Source organism: Arachis hypogaea, chromosome 4, assembly GCF_003086295.3.
Source record: "Arachis hypogaea cultivar Tifrunner chromosome 4, arahy.Tifrunner.gnm2.J5K5, whole genome shotgun sequence".
Lineage (NCBI taxonomy): Eukaryota > Viridiplantae > Streptophyta > Magnoliopsida > Fabales > Fabaceae > Arachis > Arachis hypogaea.
In genome coordinates this window covers 33042514-33069726 of record NC_092039.1, presented here as the reverse complement: position 1 = coordinate 33069726, position 27213 = coordinate 33042514, and the positions used below count along the sequence as shown (strand labels likewise).

Sequence of the window (27213 nt, the reverse complement as noted above, 5' to 3'; positions counted from 1 at the left end):
TTCTTTCTAAAGTGAATCTTTATTTTGGGTATATCGTTTGTCCTTTACTTAATTTTCTAGTTTTTGCATACCCATGCTCCACATGTTTCTTTTGTTTTATGGTTTGGGAATTAGAGATTAAAATACGATTCTTGTAAGCATTAATATTAACTTAATAGACAAATAAAGTCTTAATTTAAAATTAAAAGAAATTTTTTTTACATAAAATTTACACGAGATATATAATTTATAGTTTAGAGAAATACTAGAAAGTCAGCAGTTAGTCATCAATATTTAAAAGTGTGTGTTAAAATAAGAAGAATCTTCAAGAAATGCTGCATCTTGATGACAGTATTAAGCTCTTCAAGACTAAGCTAAGGAAGCTTGTCAGGAGCTCTCTACTTGTAATCTTTCTCCAATATTTTGGCTTCTAGAGATTATACCTATGATCCTTCTTTCTCTTCCTTTCTCTTTAATTTTGTAACCTATCCGATAGCTGATGTGCACTAGAAAATAGGAACACAGCTCAATTTTCAGGCATATCAATTACTAGTTGTAACAAGAGCTCATTAACCCAAAGCTTTAGAATATAATCAACAATCTATGGAGAAAATTTTTAACCTCAAAAAAGCATAACTAAATTATTACTTTCACTATAACCAATAACACAAAGTAAAACTCAATTCCAACGCAGAATAAAATGAACATCCGCATACATAGTAAAATGAACATCCTCTTTAGTTGATAATAAACATCTAACAAATTAGCCTAAATTTCATCCGTGCACCATGTTTAAATAGCCTAACTCAAACCTAATTTCAATTCAAGAAAACATAAACTAAGTTTAATCCAATTTTTCTCCATTATTCTAAAACCACTTAACAAAAGAAACTAGTGGAGCATGTACATGCAGAATTCAGCAAATCAAGCAAAAGATAAATACTATAAGTAAAATAAATATTCACTTTTTGAATAAACAAACTATCTGCATACATAGTAAAATGAACATCTGCTTTAATTGATACTAAATATCTAATAAAATTATTACATTCTTAATTAAAATCCAACACCACCATCAACAACAACAACTTATTCGCTACGTTCTAATACAGTCAAACTCCAACCATGCTATTCTCAGTTATGAACAAAGAACTAACTCAGCAACTACCTATTCAGCGGTCACAGCGTTGATGGGTTGGGAAGGTAGGGAGGCAGACGCAGGAACCGAACCCCGGGATGGGTATCGGCCTACGAGAGAGTGGGGACCAAGGTAGCTGCGATGCGAGACAGGGACGATGAAGAAGGCGTTCGGCGGATCACACAGGAGACCCGCTACCAAAAACGGGAGCCGTCCGAGCTGTTGGCTGCCAGCGACGGGGACGGACAGATGCCAGAGGGGGGTGAACTGAGGTCGAAGGTGTGGGTGGTTAGATGTGTCTTCGATGCTTCTGAGGTAGGAGGGTTAATGAAGAACGATAGGAGGGGGGAGGGATGCCCGCTGGAGAAGGAAAAGGATTTGTGTGAAAATCAATCTGAAAGGGTTTGGATGTTTGGTTTGGTAAAAAAACTGAACGGGTGTTTTTAAAATTAAGGATAATTTGTGGGGTTGATTTTTTTTATTGGGTTAAATAACTAGTCTATTGTACACATTGTTAAGATTCATTTCTCGTTGTCTTTTTAGCAAAATTCATTGATATATTGATGACATTAATTTATATAAAATTTGTAGAGTTAACTTGTGGTTGACTTTGTTAAAATAATATTCGTTAAAATATTAAATGTTTGAATTATTTATCTTATTATATATTATAAAATATATTTGGTCAATAAATTAATTAATATATTAATTAATAAAAAATAAATAAAATTTGACAAATTATATGTGTAATTTATATTAAAAAAAATTATTGTAAAATAAAGGTTATGTTTTTATAGCTATGAATAAAAAATATTACAAAATTAAGTTATATTCTATAACAAAATTTTATGACACAATAAATCATATTATTACAAAAAATAATTTACAAGTAAAAAATTATTATAAATTTACTTTACACTAATACACAAATGGTTTTTAATTTTTCAACTAAGAGTTTCTTATTTTTTTAAAGAAAAATCTATATGTGATGCTAGTGAAGATTTTAAACATAATTTAATTATAAATATAATTCACCATCTTAATTAGTTTTGATAATATGAACACCAAAAAATAATAATAATTTATATTTAACATGAATCTTGAACTGAAACTAAATATTTTATATTTGACATGGGAACAATCATAACATTTGCATTTCAATCTTAAGAAAAGAAATCAATTTATAACAATTTATACGCTTAACAACTCATACGGAAGACTAATAATAAGCAAACATAAAACCGTAATGACTATATATATTATGGTGGAGCGAAGTGCAAGGAGAACCAAGCACAACCTGGGAAGAAACCAATGGCAAGTATTCACCCCAAAAGGTGTATAAAAGGGAAGGGGCAAGGCACTAACCAAATCAGAAGAAGAAAAACATTCATCTATCTCTTAGCTTCTTCCCACTATCAATAAGGCAAGGAGGGAGATACTCACAAAAGAGTTGATCTTTCCTTGCCTGTAAGAGAATAATATATAATAAAAGAGGGGAAAAAATCACCAAAAGAGAGAAATATATATCTTTAGAAATGGCTCGTGCAGCTATTTCAGTGGTGATGCTTTGCCTCTTTGCAGCAACTGTGATTGCTGAAGATCCATATGTCTACTACACATGGAATGTCTCTTATGGCACCATTTCTCCATTCGGTGCTCCAAAACAAGCTATCCTCATCAACGACCAATTCCCTGGCCCTGAAATCAACTGCTCCAGCAACAACAACATCGTTGTCAATGTCTTCAACAACCTCGACGAGCCACTCCTCTTCACCTGGCACGGAATCCAACACAGGAAGAACTCATGGCAAGAAGGTACCCCAGGTACCATGTGCCCCATCCTTCCTGGCACCAACTTCACCTACAAGTTCCAGGTCAAGGACCAAATTGGTACCTACTTCTACTACCCAAGCCTTGGCCTCCACAGAACCGCTGGTGGTATTGGTGGTCTCAGAATCTTCAGCAGGTTGTTGATCCCAGTTCCGTACCCAGATCCCGAGGCTGAGCACTGGTTCCTCATTGGTGACTACTACGCCAAGAGCCACACGGCCTTGAAGCAGATCCTTGACAATGGCGGCTCCCTCGGAATGCCTAATGGTGTCCTTATCAACGGTGAAAATGTCAAACATTTGCATGGAGACAACAAACCACAATTCACAATGAAGCCTGGAAAGACCTACAAATTGAGAATCTGCAACGTTGGTAGCAAAGACTCATTGAACTTCAGAATCCAAGGTCATCCCATGACACTTGTTGAGACTGAAGGCTCACACACCGTCCAGAACGCCTACGAGTCTCTCGACGTCCACGTCGGACAGTGCTTCACCGTTCTCATCACCGCCAACCAGGAGCCAAGGGAATACGCCGTTATTGCCTCAACTCGCTTCACTCCTTACATCCTTGAGGGAAAAGCCATCATTAGCTACGAAGGAGCCAAGAAACACGCTTCATTGTTCCTTCCACTTGCTCCCATCACCTGGTTCTGGTCTCTCAACCAGTTCAGGACATTCAGGTGGAACCTTACCGCTAGCGCTGCCAGGCCTAACCCTCAGGGATCTTACCACTACGGTCAGATCAACATCACTCGCACTATCAAGATCGTTAACTCTGTTGCCAGGGATGATAGTGGCAAGCTCAGGTATGCCATCAATGGCGTTTCCCATGTTGATCCCGAGACTCCACTCAAGCTCGCTCAGTACTACGGTGTTGCTGACAAGGTCTTCCAGTACAACCTCATCAGCGACAGCCCCGATGAATACATCAACAAGATCACCGTCGCCCCTAATGTCCTCAACGCCACCTTCAGGGATTTCGTTGAGATCGTCTTTGAGAACCCCACCGTGTCCGTCCAGTCCTACAACCTTGACGGTTACTCATTCTTCCTTGTCGGGTAAGTATCACTCAATCGGCTAATAATACATGTATTTTATATACAAATACATCAAATTCAGATTTCCTGACGAATAAATTACATATTTCTTGTGTAGCATGGAGGAAGGAAGGTGGAGCCCAGACAAGAGGGAGAGCTACAATCTTCTTGATGCTGTGAGCAGGCACACCGTGCAAGTGTTCCCTAACTCATGGTCCGCCATTTTGTTGACATTCGACAACGCCGGAATGTGGAACTTGAGGTCTGAGAATGCCGAAAACCGCTACTTGGGACAACAGATGTACGTTAGCGTTTTGTCACCAGAAAAGTCCTTGAGGGATGAGTACAACCTTCCCCTCACCCAGCAAGTCTGCGGTATCGTAAAGGATATGCCAGTTCCAGCTCCAGTTTATCACTAAGCTATTATTTCTTACCATTACATTATACTAGGTGTACACTAAATTTTAGTGTACAAAATAAAATTTTTTGTATTTCTTTATTGTGCCAAAAAAAACTCTATTTGAATGAAATTTTAGTTGAAAATTCAACAAGTTCATGTGAATTTTTTAATATTGCACTGACAATGAAAATATTTAGACAGTATATGCATTTGAACATAATTTTTAAAGAGTTTTAGTAATTTTTAGAATTATCTATTAATTCAATATCCAAAAAATTCTGTCGTGCGCGAAAAAAATCTCTAAAAAATATTATCTGTAACATTCTAATATTTTAAAACTAGGTTTAACTCTTGTTTAAATTATATTTGTTGTTGATATTTAAAATTAATAAAAGTTTTTTTTTAAAGTAACTTTTATATAAAATAATATATAATAGTCGATAACTAGTTTTTATTAGAATCGTTGCATATTAGTTGAAAAATTGATAAAATTAATTTGTAGTTAAATTTGTGGAACTAACTTTGATATTTTTTATTTTAAAATAATATTCGCTAAAATATAAAATGTCTGAATTAGTTATATATATTATAAAATATTGATTTAGCTAATAAATTAATTAATATATCAATTAATCAAAAATAAATAAAATTTGACAAATTTATATATATATAATCCGTATTAAAAAAATTTGTTACAAAATAAACGTTATTTTTATAACTAAAGGAATAAAAAATATTATAAAATTACGTTATATTTTGTGATAAATTTCATGACATAATAAATTATATTATTATAAAAAAATATTTTACAACCAAAAAATTATTATAAATTTGTAATAAATTTTAGTTTTTATATTAATAAATATTATTGCATCGTAATAATTTTATTTTTTTATTATAATCACTTTTTGTATCGTCGTATACCGTAATTACTCCGTAATAATCTTAATTTTGTTATAAAATTGTCTTCGAGTGTATTAGAGTTACAAACTGTTACTTTAGAAGCGTGATATCATTCTTTTTGGTCTAAGCCCTTCTTCAGCTGTGAAAATTTTTCATTGCTTCATAGAAATTGCCAAAAGAAGTATCCATGGAGAGTTGGAGACATCAGAACCTATAACAGTTATTATAATAAAATAACCATTAAAAGGCTGCTATCCTGACATCAAATGCTTAGCTAAAATACCCTCAATAGTCAATATCATTGTCTACATAAATTTTCATCAATCTTGCCAATAACTTCCCAGCGTTCATACGATATTGACCTGTATTTCTTGCGTCAAAATTACATCTTCATCCATATAATTACTAGCATCATTTATATTTTAGTCCATTGTATGTCTTTGATCTCACTTAGATAGCTTTGGCTTGTAGAGTGTGAAATTAAAATTTGAGGATTGAAATTTATTATGTTTGGTAGTCAAGTATTATATTTAATAATTAAAAAATTTTAGTTTTGTAATACAAAATTTAGTTCTTTTAGTAAAAATATAAAAATAGAGAACTGAAATATTTTGAAACATAAACTAAAACTTTAATAATACTATAATTCAGTATTATGTTTAGTGGTCAAAGATTAAAATTAAAATTTCAATCTTGTGATACAAAATTTCAATTCTTTTAATAGCTTCAAAAAATGCAAACATAGAGGACTAAAATTTTTTAAGACGAAAACTAAAACTTTAATAATATCAGTATACGTTTTAGTGTACTGTATGAGATAATACATAAATATTAGGGGTGGACGAGTGGCAAACAGACTAGTCCGTCCTATTCCGTCCCGTTCTGCCAAAAGCCCTCCCTACGGCCCGCCTAATAAGGCGGTCCCAAATTTTTACCTCGTCCCACCTAATGGCGGATCGTCAGGCCAAGCCCGCCAATTTTTATGTTTTTTATTTTTTTAAACCATTAAATATTAAAAAATATATAATTTTTCAAATATTTCAATTAACTTATAATTTCTAAAAACAAAAAAAATTATAATTTTTAAATTCACAAATATTAAAATTTTTATAATTCTAAATATCTAATAAATATAAATATTAACCAAGTTTTTGGAAGCAAAATAATAGAATGGAGGGCCTGCTAGGTAAGTCTGCTCCGTCCCGCCGAAACCTGTCAAAATTTATGGGTTAGGCAGTGTTAGTTAGGCACACTTTTTTATTATGGCGGTATCAAATTTCTAAATTGACCTGCCTTTGGCTAATTGCACGGGCCGACTCAGCAGATTTTGGCCCGTTTGCCATACCTAACAAAAAATAATTGAAGTTTTTGTTTAAAGAAAATTAATCAGAAAATATATATAATAATTACCATTCTAAATATTTTACGAAGTTATAATTAAAATAAAAATTTGACGATTTTTAATGTTAAAAATATAAAAAAATAATTAGTATTTATCTTAACTAATTTGAGTTAGTTGAGTGGTTATTTCATTCCTCTGCTTAAATAAGTATTAAAGATTCGAATCCCACGTTGTGTATGTAGCAATTTATTGGCTAGCGACAGACCCTTAATAAATGGAGCTTCAATTTGTGGTGGATTAATTATCTTGACGATTTGAGTGGTTATTTCATTCCTCTTCTTCTCCATTTGTACAGAAGGAGATCCTTGAGTTTTAAACACAAGGTAGTCCTCATTCACTTGAAGGACCAACTCTCCTCTGTCAATATCAATCACAGCTTTTGCTGTGGCTAGGAAGGTCTGCCAAGGATGATGGATTCATCCTTATTCTTCCCAGTGTCCAGGATTATGAAGTCAGCAGGGATGTAAAGGCCTTCAACCTTCATTAAGACATCCTCTACAAGTCCATAAGCCTATTTCCTTAAATTGTCTGCCATTTTCAGTGAGATTCTTGCAGCTTGTACCTCGAAGATACCTAGTTTCTCCATTACAGAGAGTGGCATGAGGTTTACACTTGACCCTAGGTCACACAGAGCCTTCTCAAAGGTCATGGTGCCAATGGTGCAAGGTATTAAGAATCTTTTGAGATCTGGTTTCTTTTGAGGTATCTTTAGCTGAGCCAAGGTATTTAGTTCATTAATGAACAATGGAGGTTCATCCTCCCACATCTCATTGCCAAATAACTTAGCATTCAGCTTCATGATTGCTCCAAGGTACTTAGCAACTTGCTCTTCAGTAATATCTTCATCCTCTTCAGAGGAAGAATACTCATTAGAGCTCATGAATGGCAAAAGTAGGTTCAATGAAATCTCTATGGTCTCTGTATGAGTCTCAAATTCCTTTGGTTCCTCAGAGGGGAACTCCCTAGTGGTCAGTGGACGTCCCATGAGGTCTTCCTCACTGGGGATCACTACCTTTCCCTCCTCCACAGGTTCGGCCATGTTGGACGTGGTTATGGCCTTGCACTCTCTCTTGGAATTTTCTTCTATATTGCTTGGGAGAGTGCTAGGAGGAGTTTCTGTAACTCTCTTAATCAGCTAACCCACTTGTGCCTCCAAATTTCTAATGGAGGATCTTGTTTCATTTATGAAACTTAGTGTGGTCTTAGATAGATCAGAGACTATGGTTGCTAAGCTAGAGCGATTCTGCTCAGAGTTCTCTATTTGTTGCTGAGAATATGATGGAAAAGGCTTGCTATTGCTAAACCTATTTCTTCCACCATTATTGTTGTTGAAGCCTTGTTGAGGCTTCGGTTAATCCTTCCATGAGAAATTTGGGTGATTTCTCCATGAAGAATTGTAGGTGTTTCCATAGAGTTCTCCCATGTAATTCGCCTCTTCCATTGCAAGATTCTCAGGGTCATAAGCTTCTCCTTTAGAGGAGGCTTCTTTAGCACTGCCAGATGCAGCTTGTAATCTAGTCAAATTCTGAGAAATTATATTGACATGTTGAGCTAATATTTTGTTCTGAGCCAATATGGCATTTAGAGTATCAATCTCAAGAATTCCTTTCTTCTGAGTTGTCCCATTATTCACATGATTTCTTTCAGAAGTGTACATAAACTGGTTATTTGCAACCATTTCAATGAGTTTCTGAGCTTCTGCAGGCATTTTCTTCAGATAAATAGATCCACCTGCAGAATGGTCCAATGACATCTTGGATAACTTAGACAGACCATCATAGAAGATACCTATAATGCTCCATTCTGAAAGCATGTCAGAAGGACACCTTCTGATCAATTGCTTGTATCTTTCCCAAGCTTCATAGAGGGATTCACCTTCCTTCTGTTTGAAGGTTTGAACTTCCACTCTAAGCTTACTCATCTTTTGAAGTGGAAAGAATTTAGCTAAGAAGGCATTGACCAGCTTTTTCCAAGAGTTCAGGCTATCTCTAGGTTGTGAGTTCAACCATATACTAGCTCTGTCTCTTACAGCAAAGAGGAAAAGCATAAGTCTGTAGACCTCAGGATCAACTCCATTGGTCTTAACAGTGTCACAGATTTACAAAAATTCAGCCAAGAACTAATGAGGATCTTCCAATGGAAGTCCATGAAACTTGCAATTCTGTTGCATGAGAGAAACTAATTGAGGCTTAAGCTCAAAGTTGTTTGCTCCAATGGCAGGAATAGAGATGCTTCTCCCATGGAAGTTGGGAGTAGGTGCAGTAAAGTCACCAAGCACCTTCCTTGCATTATTGGCATTGTTGTTATTTTCGGCTGCCATGTCTTCTTCTTTTTCAAAAATTTCTGTCAGGTCCTCTCCAGAGAGTTGTGCTTTAGCTTCTCTTAGCTTCCTCTTCAGAGTCCTTTTAGGTTCCGGATCAGCTTTAACAAGAATACCTTTATCTTTGTTCCTACTCATATGAAAGAGAAGAAAACAAAGAAAGTATGGAATTATCTATGTCACATATAGAGATTCCTTGATATGTCAGAGGAAAAGAAGAATAGAAGGATGAGGTAGAGAATTCAAACTTATTAAGAGGGAGAGAGTCTGAATTGCTAATAGAGGAGAAGTGTTAGTCTTTAAATAGAAAGAGATGAGTGAGGGAGTTTCGAAAATTAAAAAGATTTTTGAAAAAGTGGTTAGTGATTTTTGAAAAAGATAAGAAATAGTGATTAGTTGAAAAAGATTTAAAAATAATTTTAAAAAGATAAGAAGTTAGAGAAAGAAAGTTTGAAATCAAATTAAAAGAGATATGATTGAAAAAATTTGATTTTAAAAAGATATGATTTTGAAAAGATGTGATTGAAAAGATATGATTGAAGAAAATTTGATTTTTAAAAAGATATGATTGAAAAGATATGGTTGAAAAAGATTTGATTTTTAAAATTGATGACTTGACTAACAAAAAATTAAAAGATATGATTCTAAAATTCAAATATGGAACCTTTCTTAATAAGAAAGTAACAAACTTGAAATTTTTGAATCACAACATGAATTGTTAGCAAGGATTTTTGAAAAAAATTAAAAAATGAAAAAGATTTGATTTTGAAAAAGATATGATTGATATGAGAAGATATGAAAAAGATAAGATTTTGAAAAATCAGTTTTAAAACTTGAAAAATTGAAAAAGATATGATTTGAAAACAAAATTTCCTCCTTGGTGCTATCCTGGCGTTAAACGCCCAGAATGGTATCCATTCTGGCGTTTAACGCCCACTTGTCTACCTTTTGGGCGTTAAACGCCCAGCCAGGTACCCTGGCTGGCGTTTAAACGCCAGAATTCCTTCTTCACTAGGCGTTTTGAACGCCCAGCTTTTTCTCTGTGATTCATCTGCTGTATGTTCTGGATCTTCAATTCTCTATATTATTGACTTGAAAAGACATAATTTTGAAATTTTTTTTGCATTTTTAATGATGAGAAAGGAAAACAACAAAATGAAACTAATCATGAAAAACTAAGATCAAATAAACAATGCATGCAAGAACACTTTGAATGTCAAGATGAACATCAAGAACGTATTTTTTTGAAAATTTTTAAGAAAAGAAAGACATGCAAGACACTAAACTTAGAAATTTTCATACTAGAGACACTAATAAATTCAGAATGCGCATGAGAAACAACAAGAGACACCAAATAAGAGAATTTAAAGATCAGACAAAGAAAATCATCAAGAACAACTTGAAGATCATGAGGAACACCATGCATAAGTTTTCAAAAATTTGCAAGAAAAAAGAAAACATGCAATTGACACCAAACTTAAAAATTGACACTAGACTCAAACAAGAAGCACAAAATATTTTTGATTTTATGATTTTTTTGTATTTTTTCGAAAATTATTTTTGGAAAAGAAAAATAAGAAACTAAAAATTTTTAATAAGAATTCCAGGAATCATGCAATGTTAGTCTAAATCTTCAGTCTAAAAAGATTAGACATGGTCAGCCAAGCTTCAGTAAGACATTGCATACAACAGCCAAATTGATGGGAATCAACTAGCTCCTGTGATGATAAAAGCATCATCTGAAACTCTAGAATTCATTCTTAAAAATTCTAAAGAAGAAAATAAAAAGAAAAATACCTAATCTAAGCAACAAGATGAACCGTCAGTTGTCTAAACTCGAACAATCCCCAGCAACGGCGCCAAAAACTTGGTACACAAAATCGTGATACAAAACTTCGTGCAGCTGACCAGCAAGTGCACTGGGTCGTCCAAGTAATACCTTACGTGAGTAAGGGTCGATCCCACGGAGATTGTCGGCTTGAAGCAAGCTATGGTCATCTTGTAAATCTCAGTCAGGCAGATTAAAATGGATGTGGGGTTTTGATAATTGAAAAATGAAATAGAACAGAAAATAGGATAGAAATACTTATGCAATCCATTGGTGGGAATTCCAGATAAGCGTATGAAGATGCTTTGTTCCCTCTGAGCCTCTGCTTTCCTATTGCCTTCATCCAATCATTCATACTCCTTTCCATGGAAAGTTGTATGTAGGTGGATCACCATTGTCAATGGCTACCATCCATCCTCTTAGTGAAAATGGTTCTCTACAGTTTCCCGCATGGCTAATCATCTGTCGGTTCTCGATCATGTCGAAATAAGATCCATTGATCATTTTGCACACTGTCGCTACGCCCAACACTCGTGAGTTTGAAGCTTGTCACAGTCATCCTATTCCAAATCCTACTCGGAATACCACAGATAAGGTTTAGACTTTCCGGATCTCAAGAATGCTGCCCATGTGATTCTAGCTTATACCACGAAGACTCTGATTGCACGGAATCGAAGCTCTATTGTAAGGAGAGGCAACCATGCATCGTGAACCAGGAGGCCAAGAGATACACGCTCAAGCTCTCGCAGATAGAACGGAGGTGGTTGTCAGGCACGCGTTCATAAGGGAGGATAATGATGAGTATCACGGATCATCACATTCACCAGGTTGAAGTACGAGTGAATATCTTAGAACAAGAATAAGCTTGAATTGAATAGAAAACAGTAGTAATTGCATTGATTCATGAGGAACATCAGAGCTCCACACCTTAATCTATGGTGTGTAGAAACTCCACCGTTAAAAATATATAAGAGCAAGGTCTAGGTCTGGCCGAGTGGCCATGCCTCCCAAATAACATGAAACAATAGAAAGGGTTCAAAGACCTGATCCCAAGATCAAAGATGATCAAAAGAATGAAAATACAATAGTAAAAGTAACCTAGGGTTTACAGAAATAAGTAAATGGTACAGAAATCCACTTCTGGGGCCCACTTGGTGTGTGCTTGGGCTTAGCATTGAAGCTTTCACGTGCATAGGCTTCTCTTGGAGTTAAACTCTAGCTCTGGTGCCAGTTTGGGCGTTTAACTCTAGCTTTTATGCCAGTTTGGGCGTTTTACTCTAGAATTTTTATGCTGACTTGGAATGCCAATTTGGGCCATCAAATCTCAGGCAAAGTATAAACTATTATATGTTGCTGGAAAACCCAAGATGTCTACTTTCCAACGCAATTGAAAATGCACAAATTGGGCTTCTAAAGCTCTAGAAAATCTATTTAAAGTGCAGGGAGGTCAGAATCTAACAACATCTGCAGTCCTTTTTCAACCTCTAAATAAGATTTTTGCTCAGGTCCCTCAATTTCAGCCAGAAAATACCTGAAATCACAGAAAAACACACAAACTCATAGTAAAGCCCAAAAATGAGTTTTCATAAAAAATAAAAATTATATACTAAAAACTAACTAAATCATACTAAAAACTACCTAAAAACAATGTCAAAAAGCGTATAAATTATCCGCTCATCACAAGCCCATGATGATGTTAAACTACAAGGGAGAGGAAAAGCAATTCTCTTCTGAGGAAATCTCCTCCATGGTTCTCATGAAGATGAAGGAGATTGTAGAAGATTACCTAGGCTCCACCATCAAGAATGCCATGGTCACTGTCCCTGCTTACTTCAATGACTCCCAACGTCAAGCTACAAAAGATGCCGACATCATCTCTGGCCTCAATGTCATGCATATCATCAATGAGCCTACTGCTACCGCCATTGCTTATGGCCTCGACAAGAAAGCTGAAAGCAGCGGCGAGAAGAATGTTTTAATCTAGTGTTGTAGTGGGTTCAGATTAAAGAGTGGTGTGGTAGTGGTGATGACTGATGATGCAGGGGATTACTGGTGAGGATGGGGAGAATTTTTTTGTTTAAGGGTAAAATTGTCCAAAAAAGGTTATTTATGGACAAAAGGATGATTTTATAACGTTTTATAACGTTGAGGATGATTTTAATAACAAAAAAAGGTCGGAGACGAATTTCATTTTCACCCCAAACTTTAGGGACGAAAAAATACTTAACCCTATTTTTTATTATTATTTAAGAAGTTATTCATAATTATTTTATTATGTAACTTACTTAATTATAACTTTTATTATTGCTTCTCTACCAAAAAAATCAGTTTATACTATTTATATATTTTTTAATACTAATAAATAAATAGATATTTTTACTTTTATATGTATTGTTTTAGATGATGGTTTAAGTTATTTATTTTGTATGTTAAATAATATAAATGATATTTTGTATATTAAATTCATATATTTACCCATATTAAGAGAAAAATTATGCAACAAATTATACATTATAAATAAAGATTCTACCTATGAATGAGTAGGGAAAGGCAAGACTCATGCAATGCAACCTATGAATGTGAATGCAACTACATGCTAAAATGATTCTACCTACTTGGTGAAAAAGTAAATAAATCTTTCAAGAATAAATATGAACTGGATTTCACTAATTCAAATAACAAAATACAATATAAATAACTTGCAAGAAGAAGATAGCTCATAAAAGTTGGAAACATAGAATTAAGCACTGGACCCTTATTAGTAGTGTATATCATTCTAACTCTCAAGTGTCTAGGGTCAATTCTCTCAATTCTCTACTAATCTTTCTTTCTATAGCTTGCTCTTCATCTAACAATCAACGAAAATTTAATGCACCAATACACAAATCAAGAGGTCTTCTAAGGGTTGTAATGGGATTAGGGTCAAGGTAGGATTGTATTTGGCCAAGTGGACTAAAATCTGAATCCTTAATTAACATAAACTTTTCACCTAACTCAAGACAATCCATTTAATTAAAATACAAAATCTAACTTCCCATCAACTGTGTTTACTACATATTTATGCATTCTAAGTTTTGAGTACAGCTCATATGCATTGGTTTCACTAATTTATTTTGGGGCATTTTGTCCCCTTTTATTACTTGCTTTTTTTTATTCTTCTCAATGCATATGATTAAGGTTTTGAATGCATAAACATGTTCTTAACATTTTTCATATTTTCACACAAAGTCTAACATACTCAATTCTCAAACCAAACGTTTCCAAACCCACTTTTCCCCACACTTAATTCATGAGCATTCTCACTAGTCTAAGCTAATCAAGGATTCAAATTAGGGACATTATTGTTTTTCGCTTAGAGTTAGTGATGAGCTAAAGTAAAGAACAAGGGGTAAAATAGGCTCAACATGGGTTTACAAAGGATAATAAAAGGTAAGGGCATAAGGGTATGTAAGCTCAGTGAAACAAGGCCTCAATCATATAAGTGCATGCATACATCAAATAGTGGAAATATAGAATTAAGCAAGACAAAGATCACAATTTTAGAGAGAGAAATACACACCAAAAATAAAATATTGGTTGATAAAATACAACCAATCAAATAGGCTCAAAATCTCACTGGTTTTATGTGTTCGAGCTCTAAACTATATTCCAAAATAATATTTCTTCAAACAAGTTTTTCAAAAAGTTTTATTCAAATTAGTGAAATACTATAAAAATTTCTTGAAAAAGAAAATATTACTTTAACCAAGTGGTAAAATATGCACAAAAAATAAACATGCAATTAAACATGCAAATGCAACAATGAAAAACAAAAATTGGTGTTGAGAAGGGACTAACTAACCCATGGAGATCGGTATCCACCTCCCCGCACTTAAAGATTGCACCATCCTCGGTGCATGCTGAGATGTACAGGTGGGCGGGTGCTGTGGTTCCTCAGCCGATGCTCGTTGTAGAGTCTTTCTCTTTACTCTTCCCGGTGGCCAGCCTAAAAAAGGGAGAAGAGAAAGGGACATGAAGTCAAAGGGATAGAGCAAAGAAGAGGGCGGTACGAGTGATAATCATGCCAAGTAAGGAAAATAGTGAATGAAAGATATGGTCGCGATTCCATGTGATCAGTTCATCAATGGAAATATAGCAAGGCATGGGGAGTATTGGATGCAAGATGTTTATTAGCATGCCGGCAAGGGCATGAGTAGCATAGATCAAACATCAAAAGTTTTAATGTATTGTTAGTCATGAGAAACTAACAATAACGTTTGTATTAACAATTATATTTAATTAATAAAATAGTAAAGGGAATTTGTAAAAAGCAAGCATTGAATAATAGAATAGAATAATGTAGAAAAGTGCATGATGCCATACGGGCTTTTTCACAAACATAAAGCATGCATATTAAATAAGGTATGAAAAGTATTAAATTGAACATGAAAGCACCCTTTAAAAAATTATATATAATTGTCAAATAATCCACAAAATATAGAAAAAACAATGACCCAAATAAAATTCCAACACCAATGAAAATAAGGCAATGAATGAAAGTATGCAGTTAAGTAAAAGAAAATGAAAGATAAGAAGAATGAGAAGGGAAAGAAGGGAAGAAGAAGTAAGTAAGAAAAGAGGGAGGAAAAATGAGGGCTGGGAAAGAAAAGATAAGATATTTGGCAAATTAGGATAATCTGTGCGGCCCAAGCGATGCAGACGCGTGGGGCATGCGGTCGTGTGACTTGTGCTTATACAGATTGAGGCGGTCGCGTCGGTCACGCGGTCGCGTGACCCGTTTTATGCCACTGGCGCGAGGGTAGCCTCGCGCTCGCACAACTCTCTGTTCAGAATCATTAATTGCCAAAAATTGGGTGACGCGATCGCGTGGGGCAGCGGTCGTGTGAGTGGCCATTATGAGGATATGACGCGGTCGCGTCGGTCACGCGGCCGCATGGGAAGAATTGTGCATTTAGCACCAATCCAACACCACTCTAGCACAACTTTCGGTCGTGCACCTTTTCTACGTCGAATTCCAGGGCACGCGACTGCGTGAGTGACGCGGTCGCGTGGGAGGCCAGTATTCCCACTCGACGCGGACGCGTGGGTCAATTTGTGCAAAAGGCACGCCTCCAGCCACGCTTTCGCGTGACTCTCTGTCCAACTTTCTTTTCATCATAACGCACTGATGACGCGGACGAGTCAGCGACGCTGCCGCGTCGCGTGCGTGTATATATATATATATATATATATATATATATATATATATATATATATATATATATATTAATGCAGTATGCAGAATGCAATGCTTAATATGAATGCTATGCAAGTATGCATGATTCCAGGTTCAATCAAAACTCGAAAACAAGCAAAACAAACTAAAATGGAAACTGAAAAAGGAACGTTCATACCATGGTGGGTTGTCTCCCACCTAGAACTTTTAGTTAAAGTCCTTAAGTTGGACATTTGAGGAGCTCCCTGTTATGGCGGCTTGTGCTTGAACTCATCCAGAAATCTCCACCAATGTTTGGAGTTCCAGTAGCCTCCGGGGTCCCATACTAGGCGCAGAAAGCCTTCAAGTAAGTTAAAGCAAGTGACAAGGCCCCAAGAGTGTTGATTTCTAGATTGAATTCCGGGGGTCCCAAATCTTGCTTTTGCACCCGTCTTCTTGTTGAGTAATATTGTTCCAGCCGGGTGGCAAACAGTCTGAATTCTCACTGAAGCAGCCAGACAACTTCCTAGACCCATTCAGTTGAGCTCTACACCAACCTTTGCATTTAAATGTTGAGCACACAACCATGTTGAACCTTGCAGGATAAATCTTATCACTGACCATCTTCTTCTTACTCTTAATGCCACAAAGAGCTCTAAGTTGACCATCCATCTCCAGTAGCCCGTATTCAAGTGGAATTAGAAAGCTAAAGGATATGAATTTTACCCACTTGAATGTTGTGAAGGATGATGGCAACTTAGGGGGAGGTGTTTTTAATGAACGTGCAAGCTCCACTCTCTTGTGCTCTTCTTTGACATCTTCCACCTCTTTGCAAGCCTTTTCCATTCCAGCCATGTCCTGGTCAAAGTCTTCCATGTCTTCCTCATCACTTGAGTCATAATTAGGAGGTTGAGAAAAGTTGACCTCTGCATCATCTTCCTATTCACTTGGGAAAGATTCTTCTGTCTCAAAGAATTCACTTGCGGATGCAAGTTCATCACTAGGAGGACTTGACTGGTGATCATCATCATCAAGGAAACATGTGTCTTGGGTAATTCCGTCTAGTTCTTCATAAGATATCTGCATTGGAGGCTGTGCAACATCCTCTTTAGCATCAATTGTAACATTCTTGACGGAGTTCTTCACAACTCTGGATTCAGGTGGCGGTTCGGCATCTCCTAAATCTTCTACCAACTCTTCTTCTTCTGCAATGACAGCGCCCTCTACTTGTTCCAGTATAAAGTCATGCTCTATGCTGTCCACTGGAGTTTCTAGTGTCTTCTTCGTGCTGCGTTCTTCATTAAATTCTCCACATGAAGCCTTGGGAGTCTGTCGAGTGTCTGAACGTCTGGAAGATAACTGATTTATTGCTTGCTCCAGTTGATGAAGGGTTGCATTGAACTGGTTTACTGATTCCTTGAAGCGAACCTGTGATTCTTGGCTTGATGGATATGGACATGGTGCATAAGGGAGTGGAAGTTCTTGGGAGTAATTAGATTGGCGTTGGGGTGGATAAGGATCCTATGGTAGTGAATGGTGAAAAGAAGCTTGTGAGTGTGGTGGTTCGAAATTATGTCGAGAGAATGGTCTCTGAGCACAGGGTGGGACTTGTTGGTAGCTACTAGGCGGTCCACCAAATCTTTCAATTGGGTATGAATTGTAGAATGGTCGTTGTCCATGATATCTTGAAGGGTGTTGTAGCCTAAAGGGTTGATTAGATCCTCTTGCCTCCATCCATCCTTGATTGGTCTGACCTTGATGCATATTCCTGCTGTGATTTCTATTTCCTTCAACAAAGTTAGAACCAAACTCAAAGCGAGAGGGGTGAGAATTCATAGTAGTTATCAGAAATAAGGGGAAGAAAGGAGAAACAAATAAACAAGTAAAAGAAAAAAAAATTTTGAAAAATATTTACAATAACCAATAATAAGGCACATGTTTGCAATTCCCCGGCAACGGCACCATTTTGACGTTAGGATTTTTGCTAGTAAAGAATTTATAAAAATAGTCGCATTGTAGATATAGCTTCTAAACTAACAGAAATCCCTTCGTACAAAAGTTTTGGTTGTCACAAGTAACAAACCCCTAAATAAATTGATAACCGAAGTATTTAAACCTTGGGTCGTCTTCTCAAGGAATTGCAGGGAGGTATGTTCTTATTATTGGTTATGAGTTTGTAAATTGGGGGTTTTAAGAATGAGGAACAATTATGATGAATGACAAGTAAAATAAATAATTGACTGTAAAATAAACTCTTGGCAAGGTATAAGAACTGGAAGTCCTATCCTAGTTATCCTTATCAATTGTGATGAGAATTGGATTTTTCTCCCACTTTGTTAACCTCTAACTATGAAGGTAAGTCAAGTGAATAAATTAATTCGAATCCTCAAGTCCCAGTCTTTCCTTAGGAAAAGTTAGAGTTATTGGATATCGAATCAATTCTTGAAGAATTCCAATTTTCAGTCAACAATGAGTTTGATAACTAAAGAGTTACCAATTAATCAACCAAATCCAAAAGGGAATAAAACCTACTTGAATGAAAATAATTTGGATGGAGCACAAGCATCAATAACATAAATTAGAGAAAACAATCATAAATCTGAAATACCTCAATTGCATTAATAAAATAAAATCAATCCAAATATGAAGAGTCATAAGCCAAATAAGCAACATCAATAATCAACAATTAAGAGGAGTCGAAATAAAAAGATATTGAACCTGATGAAGAGTTGAAATAAATCCTAATTTCTAAAAATCCTTCCTAAATCCTAAGAGAGAGGAGAGAACCTCTCTCTCTAAAAACTATATCTAAAACTAAAATTATGAATTATGAGAGCATGATGAGTCTCTGCAAGTTTCCTGACTTTAATCTGTGTTTCTGGGCCAAGAACTGGGTTGAAATGCGGCCCAAAATCTCTGCCAGCGACTTTTGTAATTCTGCAGATCGCGCACGTCACGCGATCGCGTTATCCATGCGGACGCGTCATTCGCGTTTTTTCCTGCCACGCGTTTGCGTCGACCACGCTTCCGCGTCACTTGTGCTTTTCCATTCCGCGTGGTCGTGTGAGCCATGCGACCGCGTCACTGCGGATTCCTTTCTTCCGTGCGGTCGTGTCGCTGACGCGTACGCGTCACTTCTCGCTGGTCATCTCCTCAATTTCTTGTGTTCCTTCCATTTTTGCAAGCTTTCTTCCCAATCTCTCACTCATTCATGCCCTATAAAAGCCTGAAACACTTAACACACAGATCAAGGCATCGAATGGTAATAAGAGAGGATTAAGAAAAGCTAAATTAAGACCAAAGAAGCATGTTTTCAATCATGTAATAATTTTAGGAAGGAAATTTAAATGCATGCTAATTATATGAATAAGAGGGTAAAGACCATGATAAAATCACACAATTAAACACATTGTGAAGCATAAAATAGTGGTTTATCAGAGACAGACGCAGTAACCGAACCCCGGGATGGGTATCGGCCTGCGAGAGAGTGGGGACCAAGGCAGCTGCGATGCGCGACAGGGACGATGAAGAAGGCGTTCGGCGGATCACACAGGAGACCCACGACCGAAAACGGGAGCCGTCTGAGCTGTTGGCTGCCGGCGACGGGGACGGACAGGCGCCAGAGGGGGGTGAACTGAGGTCGAAGGTGTTGGGTGGTCAGATGTGTCTTCGATGCTTCTGAGGTAGGAGGGTTAATGAAGAACAATGGGAGGGGGGAGGGATGCCCGCTGGAGAAGGAAAATGATTTGTGTGAAAATCAATCTGAAAGGGTTTGGATGTTTGGTTTGGTAAAAAAACTGAACGGGTGTTTTTAAAATTAAGGATAATTTGTGGGGTTGATTTTTTTTATTGGGTTAAATAACTAGTCTATTGTACACATTGTTAAGATTCATTTCTCGTTGTCTTTTTAGCAAAATTCATTGATATATTGATGACATTAATTTATATAAAATTTGTAGAGTTAACTTGTGGTTGACTTTGTTAAAATAATATTCGTTAAAATATTAAATGTTTGAATTATTTATCTTATTATATATTATAAAATATATTTGGTCAATAAATTAATTAATATATTAATTAATAAAAAATAAATAAAATTTGACAAATTATATGTGTAATTTATATTAAAAAAAATTATTGTAAAATAAAGGTTATGTTTTTATAGCTATGAATAAAAAATATTACAAAATTAAGTTATATTCTATAACAAAATTTTATGACACAATAAATCATATTATTACAAAAAATAATTTACAAGTAAAAAATTATTATAAATTTACTTTACACTAATACACAAATGGTTTTTAATTTTTCAACTAAGAGTTTCTTATTTTTTTAAAGAAAAATCTATATGTGATGCTAGTGAAGATTTTAAACATAATTTAATTATAAATATAATTCACCATCTTAATTAGTTTTGATAATATGAACACCAAAAAATAATAATAATTTATATTTAACATGAATCTTGAACTGAAACTAAATATTTTATATTTGACATGGGAACAATCATAACATTTGCATTTCAATCTTAAGAAAAGAAATCAATTTATAACAATTTATACGCTTAACAACTCATACGGAAGACTAATAATAAGCAAACATAAAACCGTAATGACTATATATATTATGGTGGAGCGAAGTGCAAGGAGAACCAAGCACAACCTGGGAAGAAACCAATGGCAAGTATTCACCCCAAAAGGTGTATAAAAGGGAAGGGGCAAGGCACTAACCAAATCAGAAGAAGAAAAACATTCATCTATCTCTTAGCTTCTTCCCACTATCAATAAGGCAAGGAGGGAGATACTCACAAAAGAGTTGATCTTTCCTTGCCTGTAAGAGAATAATATATAATAAAAGAGGGGAAAAAATCACCAAAAGAGAGAAATATATATCTTTAGAAATGGCTCGTGCAGCTATTTCAGTGGTGATGCTTTGCCTCTTTGCAGCAACTGTGATTGCTGAAGATCCATATGTCTACTACACATGGAATGTCTCTTATGGCACCATTTCTCCATTCGGTGCTCCAAAACAAGCTATCCTCATCAACGACCAATTCCCTGGCCCTGAAATCAACTGCTCCAGCAACAACAACATCGTTGTCAATGTCTTCAACAACCTCGACGAGCCACTCCTCTTCACCTGGCACGGAATCCAACACAGGAAGAACTCATGGCAAGAAGGTACCCCAGGTACCATGTGCCCCATCCTTCCTGGCACCAACTTCACCTACAAGTTCCAGGTCAAGGACCAAATTGGTACCTACTTCTACTACCCAAGCCTTGGCCTCCACAGAACCGCTGGTGGTATTGGTGGTCTCAGAATCTTCAGCAGGTTGTTGATCCCAGTTCCGTACCCAGATCCCGAGGCTGAGCACTGGTTCCTCATTGGTGACTACTACGCCAAGAGCCACACGGCCTTGAAGCAGATCCTTGACAATGGCGGCTCCCTCGGAATGCCTAATGGTGTCCTTATCAACGGTGAAAATGTCAAACATTTGCATGGAGACAACAAACCACAATTCACAATGAAGCCTGGAAAGACCTACAAATTGAGAATCTGCAACGTTGGTAGCAAAGACTCATTGAACTTCAGAATCCAAGGTCATCCCATGACACTTGTTGAGACTGAAGGCTCACACACCGTCCAGAACGCCTACGAGTCTCTCGACGTCCACGTCGGACAGTGCTTCACCGTTCTCATCACCGCCAACCAGGAGCCAAGGGAATACGCCGTTATTGCCTCAACTCGCTTCACTCCTTACATCCTTGAGGGAAAAGCCATCATTAGCTACGAAGGAGCCAAGAAACACGCTTCATTGTTCCTTCCACTTGCTCCCATCACCTGGTTCTGGTCTCTCAACCAGTTCAGGACATTCAGGTGGAACCTTACCGCTAGCGCTGCCAGGCCTAACCCTCAGGGATCTTACCACTACGGTCAGATCAACATCACTCGCACTATCAAGATCGTTAACTCTGTTGCCAGGGATGATAGTGGCAAGCTCAGGTATGCCATCAATGGCGTTTCCCATGTTGATCCCGAGACTCCACTCAAGCTCGCTCAGTACTACGGTGTTGCTGACAAGGTCTTCCAGTACAACCTCATCAGCGACAGCCCCGATGAATACATCAACAAGATCACCGTCGCCCCTAATGTCCTCAACGCCACCTTCAGGGATTTCGTTGAGATCGTCTTTGAGAACCCCACCGTGTCCGTCCAGTCCTACAACCTTGACGGTTACTCATTCTTCCTTGTCGGGTAAGTATCACTCAATCGGCTAATAATACATGTATTTTATATACAAATACATCAAATTCAGATTTCCTGACGAATAAATTACATATTTCTTGTGTAGCATGGAGGAAGGAAGGTGGAGCCCAGACAAGAGGGAGAGCTACAATCTTCTTGATGCTGTGAGCAGGCACACCGTGCAAGTGTTCCCTAACTCATGGTCCGCCATTTTGTTGACATTCGACAACGCCGGAATGTGGAACTTGAGGTCTGAGAATGCCGAAAACCGCTACTTGGGACAACAGATGTACGTTAGCGTTTTGTCACCAGAAAAGTCCTTGAGGGATGAGTACAACCTTCCCCTCACCCAGCAAGTCTGCGGTATCGTAAAGGATATGCCAGTTCCAGCTCCAGTTTATCACTAAGCTATTATTTCTTACCATTACATTATACTAGGTGTACACTAAATTTTAGTGTACAAAATAAAATTTTTTGTATTTCTTTATTGTGCCAAAAAAAACTCTATTTGAATGAAATTTTAGTTGAAAATTCAACAAGTTCATGTGAATTTTTTAATATTGCACTGACAATGAAAATATTTAGACAGTATATGCATTTGAACATAATTTTTAAAGAGTTTTAGTAATTTTTAGAATTATCTATTAATTCAATATCCAAAAAATTCTGTCGTGCGCGAAAAAAATCTCTAAAAAATATTATCTGTAACATTCTAATATTTTAAAACTAGGTTTAACTCTTGTTTAAATTATATTTGTTGTTGATATTTAAAATTAATAAAAGTTTTTTTTTAAAGTAACTTTTATATAAAATAATATATAATAGTCGATAACTAGTTTTTATTAGAATCGTTGCATATTAGTTGAAAAATTGATAAAATTAATTTGTAGTTAAATTTGTGGAACTAACTTTGATATTTTTTATTTTAAAATAATATTCGCTAAAATATAAAATGTCTGAATTAGTTATATATATTATAAAATATTGATTTAGCTAATAAATTAATTAATATATCAATTAATCAAAAATAAATAAAATTTGACAAATTTATATATATATAATCCGTATTAAAAAAATTTGTTACAAAATAAACGTTATTTTTATAACTAAAGGAATAAAAAATATTATAAAATTACGTTATATTTTGTGATAAATTTCATGACATAATAAATTATATTATTATAAAAAATATTTTACAACCAAAAAATTATTATAAATTTGTAATAAATTTTAGTTTTTATATTAATAAATATTATTGCATCGTAATAATTTTATTTTTTTATTATAATCACTTTTTGTATCGTCGTATACCGTAATTACTCCGTAATAATCTTAATTTTGTTATAAAATTGTCTTCGAGTGTATTAGAGTTACAAACTGTTACTTTAGAAGCGTGATATCATTCTTTTTGGTCTAAGCCCTTCTTCAGCTGTGAAAATTTTTCATTGCTTCATAGAAATTGCCAAAAGAAGTATCCATGGAGAGTTGGAGACATCAGAACCTATAACAGTTATTATAATAAAATAACCATTAAAAGGCTGCTATCCTGACATCAAATGCTTAGCTAAAATACCCTCAATAGTCAATATCATTGTCTACATAAATTTTCATCAATCTTGCCAATAACTTCCCAGCGTTCATACGATATTGACCTGTATTTCTTGCGTCAAAATTACATCTTCATCCATATAATTACTAGCATCATTTATATTTTAGTCCATTGTATGTCTTTGATCTCACTTAGATAGCTTTGGCTTGTAGAGTGTGAAATTAAAATTTGAGGATTGAAATTTATTATGTTTGGTAGTCAAGTATTATATTTAATAATTAAAAAATTTTAGTTTTGTAATACAAAATTTAGTTCTTTTAGTAAAAATATAAAAATAGAGAACTGAAATATTTTGAAACATAAACTAAAACTTTAATAATACTATAATTCAGTATTATGTTTAGTGGTCAAAGATTAAAATTAAAATTTCAATCTTGTGATACAAAATTTCAATTCTTTTAATAGCTTCAAAAAATGCAAACATAGAGGACTAAAATTTTTTAAGACGAAAACTAAAACTTTAATAATATCAGTATACGTTTTAGTGTACTGTATGAGATAATACATAAATATTAGGGGTGGACGAGTGGCAAACAGACTAGTCCGTCCTATTCCGTCCCGTTCTGCCAAAAGCCCTCCCTACGGCCCGCCTAATAAGGCGGTCCCAAATTTTTACCTCGTCCCACCTAATGGCGGATCGTCAGGCCAAGCCCGCCAATTTTTATGTTTTTTATTTTTTTAAACCATTAAATATTAAAAAATATATAATTTTTCAAATATTTCAATTAACTTATAATTTCTAAAAACAAAAAAAATTATAATTTTTAAATTCACAAATATTAAAATTTTTATAATTCTAAATATCTAATAAATATAAATATTAACCAAGTTTTTGGAAGCAAAATAATAGAATGGAGGGCCTGCTAGGTAAGTCTGCTCCGTCCCGCCGAAACCTGTCAAAATTTATGGGTTAGGCAGTGTTAGTTAGGCACACTTTTTTATTATGGCGGTATCAAATTTCTAAATTGACCTGCCTTTGGCTAATTGCACGGGCCGACTCAGCAGATTTTGGCCCGTTTGCCATACCTAACAAAAAATAATTGAAGTTTTTGTTTAAAGAAAATTAATCAGAAAATATATATAATAATTACCATTCTAAATATTTTACGAAGTTATAATTAAAATAAAAATTTGACGATTTTTAATGTTAAAAATATAAAAAAATAATTAGTATTTATCTTAACTAATTTGAGTTAGTTGAGTGGTTATTTCATTCCTCTGCTTAAATAAGTATTAAAGATTCGAATCCCACGTTGTGTATGTAGCAATTTATTGGCTAGCGACAGACCCTTAATAAATGGAGCTTCAATTTGTGGTGGATTAATTATCTTGACGATTTGAGTGGTTATTTCATTCCTCTTCTTCTCCATTTGTACAGAAGGAGATCCTTGAGTTTTAAACACAAGGTAGTCCTCATTCACTTGAAGGACCAACTCTCCTCTGTCAATATCAATCACAGCTTTTGCTGTGGCTAGGAAGGTCTGCCAAGGATGATGGATTCATCCTTATTCTTCCCAGTGTCCAGGATTATGAAGTCAGCAGGGATGTAAAGGCCTTCAACCTTCATTAAGACATCCTCTACAAGTCCATAAGCCTATTTCCTTAAATTGTCTGCCATCTTCAGTGAGATTCTTGCAGCTTGTACCTCGAAGATACCTAGTTTCTCCATTACAGAGAGTGGCATGAGGTTTACACTTGACCCTAGGTCACACAGAGCCTTCTCAAAGGTCATGGTGCCAATGGTGCAAGGTATTAAGAATCTTTTGAGATCTGGTTTCTTTTGAGGTATCTTTAGCTGAGCCAAGGTATTTAGTTCATTAATGAACAATGGAGGTTCATCCTCCCACATCTCATTGCCAAATAACTTAGCATTCAGCTTCATGATTGCTCCAAGGTACTTAGCAACTTGCTCTTCAGTAATATCTTCATCCTCTTCAGAGGAAGAATACTCATTAGAGCTCATGAATGGCAAAAGTAGGTTCAATGAAATCTCTATGGTCTCTGTATGAGTCTCAAATTCCTTTGGTTCCTCAGAGGGGAACTCCCTAGTGGTCAGTGGACGTCCCATGAGGTCTTCCTCACTGGGGATCACTACCTTTCCCTCCTCCACAGGTTCGGCCATGTTGGACGTGGTTATGGCCTTGCACTCTCTCTTGGAATTTTCTTCTATATTGCTTGGGAGAGTGCTAGGAGGAGTTTCTGTAACTCTCTTAATCAGCTAACCCACTTGTGCCTCCAAATTTCTAATGGAGGATCTTGTTTCATTTATGAAACTTAGTGTGGTCTTAGATAGATCAGAGACTATGGTTGCTAAGCTAGAGCGATTCTGCTCAGAGTTCTCTATTTGTTGCTGAGAATATGATGGAAAAGGCTTGCTATTGCTAAACCTATTTCTTCCACCATTATTGTTGTTGAAGCCTTGTTGAGGCTTCGGTTAATCCTTCCATGAGAAATTTGGGTGATTTCTCCATGAAGAATTGTAGGTGTTTCCATAGAGTTCTCCCATGTAATTCGCCTCTTCCATTGCAAGATTCTCAGGGTCATAAGCTTCTCCTTTAGAGGAGGCTTCTTTAGCACTGCCAGATGCAGCTTGTAATCTAGTCAAATTCTGAGAAATTATATTGACATGTTGAGCTAATATTTTGTTCTGAGCCAATATGGCATTTAGAGTATCAATCTCAAGAATTCCTTTCTTCTGAGTTGTCCCATTATTCACATGATTTCTTTCAGAAGTGTACATAAACTGGTTATTTGCAACCATTTCAATGAGTTTCTGAGCTTCTGCAGGCATTTTCTTCAGATAAATAGATCCACCTGCAGAATGGTCCAATGACATCTTGGATAACTTAGACAGACCATCATAGAAGATACCTATAATGCTCCATTCTGAAAGCATGTCAGAAGGACACCTTCTGATCAATTGCTTGTATCTTTCCCAAGCTTCATAGAGGGATTCACCTTCCTTCTGTTTGAAGGTTTGAACTTCCACTCTAAGCTTACTCATCTTTTGAAGTGGAAAGAATTTAGCTAAGAAGGCATTGACCAGCTTTTTCCAAGAGTTCAGGCTATCTCTAGGTTGTGAGTTCAACCATATACTAGCTCTGTCTCTTACAGCAAAGAGGAAAAGCATAAGTCTGTAGACCTCAGGATCAACTCCATTGGTCTTAACAGTGTCACAGATTTACAAAAATTCAGCCAAGAACTAATGAGGATCTTCCAATGGAAGTCCATGAAACTTGCAATTCTGTTGCATGAGAGAAACTAATTGAGGCTTAAGCTCAAAGTTGTTTGCTCCAATGGCAGGAATAGAGATGCTTCTCCC

At 35.8% G+C, this 27213-nt stretch overlaps 2 protein-coding genes and 2 non-coding genes across 4 annotated transcripts; all 4 read left to right on the top strand.

Moving 5' to 3' along the window:
• The first annotated feature begins 2494 nt into the window (after positions 1–2494).
• Positions 2495–4537, top strand: LOC112796634 (L-ascorbate oxidase homolog). The gene is made up of 2 exons (XM_025839186.2): positions 2495–4007; positions 4105–4537. Exons 1-2 carry the CDS (start codon positions 2653–2655, stop codon positions 4403–4405), a joined length of 1656 nt encoding a protein of 551 aa, XP_025694971.1. The 5' UTR covers positions 2495–2652; the 3' UTR covers positions 4406–4537.
• A 3961-nt stretch (positions 4538–8498) lies between these two features.
• On the top strand, positions 8499–8606 carry LOC112799256 (small nucleolar RNA R71). The gene has a single exon (XR_003200830.1). It is a non-coding gene; the product is annotated as a small nucleolar RNA R71 (small nucleolar RNA).
• Positions 8607–20778: 12172 nt separating this feature from the next.
• LOC112796633 (L-ascorbate oxidase homolog) lies at positions 20779–22821 on the top strand. Its single transcript, XM_025839183.2, has 2 exons — positions 20779–22291; positions 22389–22821. Exons 1-2 carry the CDS (start codon positions 20937–20939, stop codon positions 22687–22689), a joined length of 1656 nt encoding a protein of 551 aa, XP_025694968.1. The 5' UTR covers positions 20779–20936; the 3' UTR covers positions 22690–22821.
• Positions 22822–26781: 3960 nt separating this feature from the next.
• On the top strand, positions 26782–26889 carry LOC112799254 (small nucleolar RNA R71). Its single transcript, XR_003200829.1, has one exon. It is a non-coding gene; the product is annotated as a small nucleolar RNA R71 (small nucleolar RNA).
• Positions 26890–27213: the final 324 nt, after the last annotated feature.

What these genes read in the sequence shown, in the direction of transcription:
- LOC112796634 (XM_025839186.2), top strand. Translation starts at nt 2,653, where the DNA reads ATGGCTCGTGCAGCTATTTCAGTGGTGATGCTTTGCCTCTTTGCAGCA. An exon ending in TACTCATTCTTCCTTGTCGG is followed by an intron (nt 4,008 to 4,104) that starts GTAAGTATCACT and finishes TTTCTTGTGTAG; the next exon opens with CATGGAGGAAGGAAGGTGGA.
- LOC112796633 (XM_025839183.2), top strand. Translation starts at nt 20,937, where the DNA reads ATGGCTCGTGCAGCTATTTCAGTGGTGATGCTTTGCCTCTTTGCAGCA. An exon ending in TACTCATTCTTCCTTGTCGG is followed by an intron (nt 22,292 to 22,388) that starts GTAAGTATCACT and finishes TTTCTTGTGTAG; the next exon opens with CATGGAGGAAGGAAGGTGGA.